The sequence below is a fragment of the Alosa pseudoharengus genome, unplaced genomic scaffold (genome assembly GCF_046254945.1).
Source record: "Alosa pseudoharengus isolate Yale_2024_CS ecotype anadromous, Long Island Sound unplaced genomic scaffold, YU_APseudo_1.1 YU_APseudo_1.1_scf_5, whole genome shotgun sequence".
Lineage (NCBI taxonomy): Eukaryota > Metazoa > Chordata > Actinopteri > Clupeiformes > Clupeidae > Alosa > Alosa pseudoharengus.
The window spans coordinates 35,197,458-35,206,878 of record NW_027468837.1 but is presented as its reverse complement, the minus strand read 5'-3'; the positions used below and the strand labels follow the sequence as shown (position 1 = coordinate 35,206,878).

General features: G+C 39.8%; 1 protein-coding gene across 1 annotated transcript; it reads left to right on the top strand.

Annotated features, from left to right (window-relative positions):
- Nucleotides 1-1,710: 1,710 nt before the first annotated feature.
- On the top strand, nt 1,711-7,731 carry oxtrb (oxytocin receptor b). Its single transcript, XM_076267594.1, has 2 exons — nt 1,711-2,635; nt 7,490-7,731. Exons 1-2 carry the CDS (start codon nt 1,711-1,713, stop codon nt 7,729-7,731), a joined length of 1,167 nt encoding a protein of 388 aa, XP_076123709.1.
- The last annotated feature ends 1,690 nt before the right edge of the window (nt 7,732-9,421 follow it).

Below are 9,421 nucleotides of genomic sequence, written 5' to 3'. Positions count from 1 at the left end.
ATTTCTGGTTTCGATGGGCAGTGCACCAGCTAATGTTTCAGCACAATAAATCAAAACAGCGAATTATTGTTGCATGACAACGGATGGCACTTAATTTTGACTGATTTGCGGGGTAGAGTTTTACTAATCCCTTTGGAATGTGAACCTGCTCCTGAACTTAATTAATTGACTTTTAAAATATTTGTATTTACTTAAACGCTATCTGAACGACCTTTATTGCAGAAACAGTAGCCAGGCAATGCTGGCGTACAAACGAGCATTTATTGTAAAGCCTTGGCACTTGATGAGTCAACAGGCCTACTCTATCTAAAAAATGTTTATGATTTGTAGGTGACTTCCCATTTCAATGAGTTGTTAAATATCTCAGACCGGATAGCATGGCTCTGCCCACTAAGGGTATGGGTTATTGGGAATAGAATAACCCAGTATCTCTCACCTTCATGAGAGTGTGAATATATAGGCCTATTCACTTCCCTGTACTTTGATTATGTTAAGCTTAAGACATTATGTCCAAAATGTTGTGGTTGCAACTTCATTTCATATGATCAGTGAGCGCTATTTTTGGCAGATTGAAATGTGAGCATTGTCAGTATCAGTGGCACATTGAGTTAATGTGAATATGTAAAATCACTATATGATTAGCCTAGCTTACATAATAAAATCATACAATCTATCTATCTATCTATCTATCTATCTATCTATCTATCTATCTCATCAATTCTGTTTCAAAATTGTAAAGATGCACTCCAGCTGTTGATTAACCCCTAACAACTCATATTAGTTCCTCAAAGGTATATATTTAATTTTTTAACATGAAGACATTTTTCAAATGACCTTGATATGGCTCCTGTGCATCTCCACCCTCTCTGCCTCATCTCCGATGTGGGAAGCTAATTGACCAAAGCATATTTCACCAATCATATCTAATGATTTGTTTTTAAACATGATGTTTATGCTCACCCGTCAAAGGAAGTCAGTCCAAACACCAATGTATAGCCTACGCACGCCAACTGAATGTTGTCATCTAGTGGTAGAAATGCATAAATTCCGGAGAAGGGAATTTCAACGGAAAGTGCCTACATATATTGCGGGACTACCCGTATACGCTCACACAACACGGGAGCACAGCGACTTGTTGAGATAAAAAGGCAGGATTCAGGACTCAGGCTTACACAAGCCAGCAGTATTTTTTGTTTTGCATAAAGATCCGAAATAATTTGAATAATAATTCAAAGTATTTAATCTGGTAAGTTGTTCTTTTGCTCTCTTGATTAATTTTAATTATCATATCCTATGTATAGTCTGAAATTGTATATAACTTGTATAATTGACAACACTAGTTATATTATATTAATTTTCAGATGTGCTAAAAATGAATCTGCTTCTTCACTAAATATAATGACTGTTGTCGTTTATTTGCAGTGTCTGTAACTGACGATGCAAAAGCAGAGGCCATATAATGGAATACATTGCCGTGAAATTAACTTTTGATAAATATGTTTGATGTCATGACAAATGCACCAGACTGGAAAACTACCACCAATGAGACATTTGCTTCATAACACTATGCATTTCAGTAAAAGTGGGAGCAACGTGTCATCATTTCACATCTGTCATTTTTACAACCTGCGCGTCGTCGCGGATGTTTAAGGACTGATGAATATAGACAGTCACACCAGTGCGCCAGTTGCTCAGGAGCCACTTTTAAGAATGATGGAGAACTTCCTAAAAGATGTCAACATATGGATGGTGAACAGCACATGGACCAATTCAACTTCAGGAAACGAAACGGGAAATGTAAACTCAAGCGTGAATCCACTGAAACGAAATGAGGAGGTTGCTAAAGTGGAGGTGACCGTCCTGGTCCTTATCTTGGTGTTCGCTTTGGCCGGGAATTTGTGCGTACTTTTGGCCATCCACACCAGTAAACACAGCCAGTCAAGGATGTACTACTTCATGAAGCACCTGAGTATAGCCGATCTGGTGGTCGCTATCTTCCAGGTACTCCCTCAGTTGATTTGGGATATTACATTTCGCTTCTATGGGCCAGATTTTCTCTGCCGGTTGGTGAAATATCTGCAGGTGGTTGGCATGTTCGCATCGACCTATATGCTTGTACTAATGTCAATTGACAGATGCCTGGCGATCTGTCAACCACTCCGGTCTCTGCGTCGGAGGAAAGACCGCTTCTATGTGATCATCTCATGGGTGTTCAGTCTTCTTTTTAGCATCCCTCAAGTCTACATTTTCTCCCTAAAGGAAGTGGGGAATGGGGTATTTGATTGCTGGGGGGACTTCGTGCAGCCATGGGGAGCTAAAGCTTACATCACGTGGATTAGTCTTACTATTTACATCTTCCCAGTGACGATACTGAGTGTTTGTTATGGACTGATAAGCTTTAAAATCTGGCAGAACTTTAAACTGAAGACAAGGCGCGAGCAATGCATCTCCCTGACACCGCGAGCCTCCAAAGGGAGCGCTCTCAGCCGCGTCAGCAGCGTTAAACTTATTTCTAAAGCCAAAATAAGAACTGTGAAAATGACTTTTGTAATCGTTGTAGCATACATCATTTGCTGGACACCATTTTTCTTCGTCCAGATGTGGTCAGCGTGGGACCCAGACGCACCTAGAGAAGGTAGGCCTGTGGTTTAAAGTGCTAAAACTGTAACTTGCCCAAGGTAAACAATTTGATATCGACATCTTATAAAGAAATAAATCACATTTGGAATATAAAGAAAGATTTGTCTTAATTAGGCTATAGTATTTGGAGCAATTCTGAAAAGTATATCGACAATCATTTATAAAACTCGTATAGGCTATGTAAAATTAGTTTTTGTTGTTGATCTTCACATACAGTACTTGCTGCACTCAAGGCGTCCTCGAAAGGCTTTTGTTGACGCAATGCAGAAAAGTCCATACTTTTCTCTAAGGCTGACGTGCATGGTGTTCTGTGAGTGATCTCACTGCTTCCTGTTTTAATTTGACAAGCGTTGGAGTTAAATCTCCTTTGTAAATTGCGAGTAAAAGGTAAATTGCATTGTATGATCACAGCAAGGATCATTACAAACAAACTGATAAGCAAGGCTAATGCTGATGTGGAAGGGTAAACCGAATTGTTGATCACTCTAAATAGACATTTAATTTACCACACATGTTGCCAAATTAAAAGTATTGTTATTATTAAATATGAATAGATAGATACTTTATTGATCCCCAAGGGGGAATTCAAGCTCTAGAGCATTTTTAATTTTGCTGACACTGTTATCCACAGAGAGATTCATATTGGTTGGTATTTTAGATTCAAATCTAGTTTTATATTTTGTTACTAGTGTATTTACTGTGCATGTGTATGAAAGCAATACTACTGTATGTGTAAAAGCAACAGTGTTTCATATTAGTAGTCTTCACCAGTTGTATTCTTTACCCCACCATATTGGCTGTCCTCTTCTGTGTGAAAATAGCTTAATTTTAGTCAGATAAAACTATGCATTACACTATTGCAAAATAGTATACACCTTGGAGTTAAGAACCCCTTAAATGGACAATGAATTATAAAAAATAATTGAAATGTATTGTCTCTGAGTCAGTGACTAGTGGCAGAGAGTGTTGTCTGGGGCATGACAATGTGGATGAGCATTGTATAAACACTGACTGAGACTGAGTACTGTATGTTCCAAAGCCCATTTGCATAAATGAAAGAGTCGGCAATACAGTACATGCATTCTAGGCATGTATGTGCTCTGTACATTCTCAATGACATTTTGTTCGTGTGTGTGAGGGGGTGGGGGTGGGCAACACAAAAGGAGGAGGCCAAAGATTGCATCCCTCTCACGGAGGTTATCGATGGGACTAAATGTCCCCTAGCATCAAAGGAAGTCTCTTTTATCTTGATCTAGACCCAAAGTGTGTCATTTCCCTGTAGTGTATACATGTCTGCTCTGCATCTCCAATGGAGAAGCTAGTCCAAGGAAATGGCTGAATAATGCAGCGAGAGTCTTAAGCTGGCCTATGATCCTCATATCCTGTACTCAAAGTAGTCGAGTTCTTAAGATCTTTCATGAAGCCTTCTAAAAAGTACTTCCTTAGTTCTATTTGTGGCAGGGAGCTCCATTAGCGTCAACTCTTGATTATTCTGTGATGTCAAGTGCAAGACGAATGCCACTGATGTTTACTCCTCTGGAACAGAGGTCAGAGAGATCTTCCTAAAGCTTCACTTCTGACAGAGAGTGCAATACCAGTCAGAGCCTTTAGCTGCATATAGTCACAACACCTGTCTCTCATTTACTGAGCTGAACTTTGTGTTTCTCTCAAGATTAGGTAACCAAAGACCCCCAATATGATGCTGGGGCATTGCATCTTCCAATTGCGTGTCTACTATTTCTCCACTGTTTGGATCCGTGCCACCCTGTCTGTTTGGGGTATGCTCAATGTCTGAACTGACAGAAGTTGGATGGCAGTTATTTATTTCACCACTGACTGTCATGGCTGCAACAAATCAAAGTGGCAATGAGAGGGTTGGTAAATAGTCTGCAAAATTTGTTAAGAAGTAAGTGTCAAGACAGAAGCTTCTTGGTGAGATATCAGACTCTCTGAAGCACTGAACAACAACAGGAGGCGATAGGCAATCAGCACAACAAAATTCCAGTTGACTTAAGCCTGTGTTTGTGACCCTTTTCAACACGGATGTGCCTGCCTCTCCTTTTCTAGTCATTTATGCTATCCATTCTATGCAGGTGTAGAAGCAAGTCAGCTATCTCACAGCATGAGGGTTGACTGCATGAGAATTACATTCTCTAGAGTAGGGGCTTTTTTTCCTAAGCAATTTCGTCTTTCTAAGCAATTGCAGTGCCCCCCACCTCCCTCTAACATTCTAAATCAATTGTATGCACCATATTGCTATGTAGCATAGTAATAGTATATACCATTTAAAAGCTTGAACTTTTGGGAATCCATATATGACAAAAATTGTCATGTACAATCTGTATAGTGCTTTACAATCTTACTATGTCTCAATTAAATTTGATCAAAAATGCTGCAGTATATCCCTTAGCAATAAGTAGATGCAGCATATTGGGTATTGAAATATTCACAGGAATCCCTAGAAATTGAACAGTCATGTTGTTTTATCCAATATTAATTGTGCAGATGTATAGTCCATCTTATACCCATCCATTGAACCAACAAAGAAAATGCAAAAATAGAGACTTTTGTGTTATGATTCCATATTTTGTGTAGTCATCAAAACCCCAGGACATACATTCCAAATAGTCTACAAGAAACCTCAAAGTGTGACCTTTCATTTGAGACCAGGATTATGCTTCTACACCAAGAGGTTGCCACACAATAAGTATATTATTGTCAGTATGCATTTTGGGTAGCCAAAAGTCCTATGGGGAGTTTCCATAGGGCATTTTACAAAACGCATGAGCATATCTTGGCAAATAATGGTCTAAAGTACTCATATTTCATTCTATATTGATCTACTTTGAGATACAGATTCACAAGACCTGGCAGTGGGCCTCAGTTGTGTTTCCAAGACAAAATAAATGACCAAGAGGGCAGAATGTGGTCATTTCCAGAGATGTACAAAACCGCCTAAAAAGAAAATCATCATTCTACCCTTTGCCACTCTCTGACAGTTCATCACACAGTCAATCTGTTGGTACCAAAATAATCTACTAGGCCTCTGCTTTCAAAAGATGTCAAGCACTTGAATGTAAGTCAAAGTATGTGGAAATAGGGCCATTGTTAGTAGGCGGTGTGCGAATTCGAGCAAAAACTCAAAATGGGGGGGGGGGGGGGGTAAAGATTTTTAACAGTAAAAACCACTGATAGATGCTAGTGACTTCAACAGTTGCTCTAGCCGCTGGAGAGATACAAGCTAAACCTCTGTCATTTTTACTCTCTGCCAGATCTTTGACGGTATTTGTCTGGCCATGGAAGTCCCTAACGTCACCCAGTATTCCGAGTCACTCTTCTATTGGAATGTATACCAATCTACAGTTCACATACAGTGGTGCAAAGCTTTAGATCCCCTAATCACAATTTCAAGGCTGATATATATTGGTCTGAAATGGACAATGCATCTACTTTTTGAGAAAGGGGGGAAATACTCTCCACTCTGCATGTCCATCGGATAGTACTTGTAGGGGAATAATAAGCATTGTAATACGAAATATCTGTCATGTGTCCCTAGAAAAGTGCAAAGTAGCTGAAAATGCAAGTTCACACATAATGGAAGTGACCTGTCACGGTTGCCACTCGGTTTTGCCAGAGACATCAGGAGAGTATCAGACTCCTCTCTGTCTGTCGACGGAAGAGCCTTATGCTTTTATGCTGATGACTGTCCCTGATTTATCTGACAGACCATGACATGGCACCATGCGCTAATGGAGTCTTCGGAGTCTTCTCCACCACAAAGGGGATGAGAATCAAATATGTTAATGTCAGTTTTTCGGTCATATAAAACCATATGTCAGCTGCAAATCGCTGAGTCAACCTCTCTGTCAAATGGCCCGTGCATAACAACACTTTACAGGGTGTTCCATCTGACTACCTGGTCTGGAGGAGTGATATGTTTAAACCCATAAAAGGCTAATTCTCCTTGCTAATGAGGATGAATGTAGTAAAGACACAACTTGATGGAAACTGTGAAAGGTCACAGCAATGAGCATTTCTAAGATAAATCCATCACACTGCCCCTTGCTTTGTAAACAATGTCAACAATGCCTGTAGCATGAGGGACTTGAGTACTGCAGCTTTGGAGAGGCCTTTATATACAGTGTATAATATATAGTTGTTTTATATATACTATATTATAATATATAGCCTTTATATCATTCATATCAGCATTCTTTCCTCCCCCTGCAATCCCCCTATGTGCACCATCCATATTACTGCAACTATAACTAGTTGTTAAGGATCTAGACATGAAAACTGAATGCTAAATAGGGGTGATTGTACTTTAGATTATTTTACTAAATAGTAAGAGAATGAATGACTGGTTGAACATTTTCAAGGACTATATATTGTGTTTTTCATTGATTGAGTGAATATGTCAGTCAGCATGTATATTGTAATTTAAATGGCATTGGATTTTCACAGACAAAATATTGTCTCAATTTACTACAGTATGTAATAAACTTGCAATCAGACTAATAATCAAAATCCAAATCTATTCCTTTTGTGGGAGAGGAAGTAAGAAGTTTCATTAAGTATGATCATTGATTATGTAATTTCTCATTCTCATCTGAAATATGATATGAGAGAGAATGAATTTCAGTTCATTCAGTTCATTGAGCAATGGCTTCATTAACTATCAAAGGTTTGGCTTATTTGACTGAAGGTCTGGTTAAATAAAAAAATAATAATAAAAGGCCTGCAAGTGAAATTCAGGCTTCAAGAAAAGTAATATATGTTTGACTCTCAACATAAACCTTATTTAAATATATCATTTTAGAATTTAAAGAGTTTTTTTGTTTCATTCTAGCTCTTCCTTTTATCATCGCCATGCTTCTGGCCAGCCTCAATAGCTGTTGCAACCCATGGATCTACATGTTCTTTGCTGGCCACCTGTTCCACGACCTGCTGCACCGCTGTCTGCGTGCTCCACCCTGTCACTGTGACCGGCAGCCCAATCGCAAGAGCACCTACACCAGCTCCAGCACTGCCGCCTGCGCCATCAAGAGCACCGGCAGCCAGAGGAGCCTCACCCAGACCTCCACCGCATGAGGGGGCAGCACCGCTCCCCCCAACCCCTGGACATGGGAGAGCTGCTCCTGTTGAGGAGTACGGTCACAAATATGTGATTAGAATGTTCCACATTATGATGTGACAATTACCCTCAAAGATTTTCCCCATAGACTGTATTGACAACACTGAAACTATAGATCGTTTGCGTACAATTCTAGGAAACAGGAAAATAATTCACTCCTCAACAGGTTAATAGACCATGGAGGTGTTACATGGAGAGCTGGGTGAAAGTGAAGAAGTACAGACCCTAAACCCCCCCCGCCCCTCCCATTAATTTCAATGGCTAGGTTAGGTACTTAAGGGCTTCATGCACTACCAACCCTGAAGAAATACTATGTTCAGAGCATCTACAAATAGTCAAAGCTTGATGATGTTCAAAGCTGAAGAAATATTAGGAAGCAACAAATATTTCTGTCGGTTAATTCTGACAAGCACCAACTGTTAAAAAAAAAATGTGTTCATCACAATACCACTAAGAGTAGGTGGCAGAAGTGACTTCATTTCCGTCAATGCATTGAAATATATAGATCCACAAGCCAACTTCTGTAATATCCGATTAATGTTTTTATTGCTTCCAGTATATAACTTCAAATATGAGTCGAGATTAATGAATGAGAACAGTGAACCAATATAAGGGAACAATGACGCGAATACAGAAGGGACTCCAAGCAGAATTGGGAGGGAGTCTATTTATTTTGGCATGTTTCTAAATGGATGACTTTTGAGCTGACTCCACATTCAACTGAGCTAAAGGCTGCCTGCTGTGAACTCAAGGGGCTTGAATAGGACCAGAGCCCGTTTACGGAGAGCCGGATCACTCCCTATTAACTCCATTATACCTGCAATCTGCTGCAGTTCCGCTAGGGGCGATCACGAATAAGTGCAAAAACAATGGGGGACTATGGAGCTAGACGGCTAAATGTGTCTCTTTAACCTAGTTGTCCTTGAAAAATCGAAGATTGGATTGTGGTTACTGCAAGCTCAATATGGATTATAGGTCAAAAGTTGAATGAACGAGTACTTACGTCCTTTCGATTTCTTACAGGTTGGGTCGTTGTTGCCCACAACTCACTAGCTTTCTGCTAATGAATGACGTCATTGACACATTTGAAAGGCTTTTTAGAACAAATAAGTGACTCAAAAAATATAATACTCAGCGGTGTGTATTTTCTCTGCCCTCTCTTTCGCATGCAACATTCAAATTTCTGGCCAAAAAATTATATCCCGAGAAAAGTGGATTTGAGTGGTACAGCTCCATATCCCTCCATTCATTCTGCACTTATTCGTGAGCGCCCTCATGTGGAACCAGAATTGGAACTGCAACCAATTCAGAAACCGGAAGCTTCCCGAGAGTGGCTGTTCTCCCCTTATTAGACATTCTCTGATAGGACCAAACAGAGAATGTTGCTTAAGTACGGAGCCCGGGAGAGCTCACTTTAAGTGATATTTTTTCTGGTCGTGATAATTTGTGACGACGTTTTCCTTTAATTGAGCTCTCGAATGAATAAAACGTGAGCACGTTTTCCTTTAATTGAGCCCTCGAATTAATAAAACGTGACCCGTTGTAGGCCTAAATTGAGATCTCGAAATATGTATTTTCGTGCTCATATTTAGTAATTCCCGACATTTTCTCACCGCTCGCTGTGCTGTGGTGGCAACTTCGTTTTAC

What these genes read in the sequence shown, in the direction of transcription:
- oxtrb (XM_076267594.1), top strand. Translation starts at nt 1,711, where the DNA reads ATGATGGAGAACTTCCTAAAAGATGTCAACATATGGATGGTGAACAGC. An exon ending in CCCAGACGCACCTAGAGAAG is followed by an intron (nt 2,636 to 7,489) that starts GTAGGCCTGTGG and finishes GTTTCATTCTAG; the next exon opens with CTCTTCCTTTTATCATCGCC.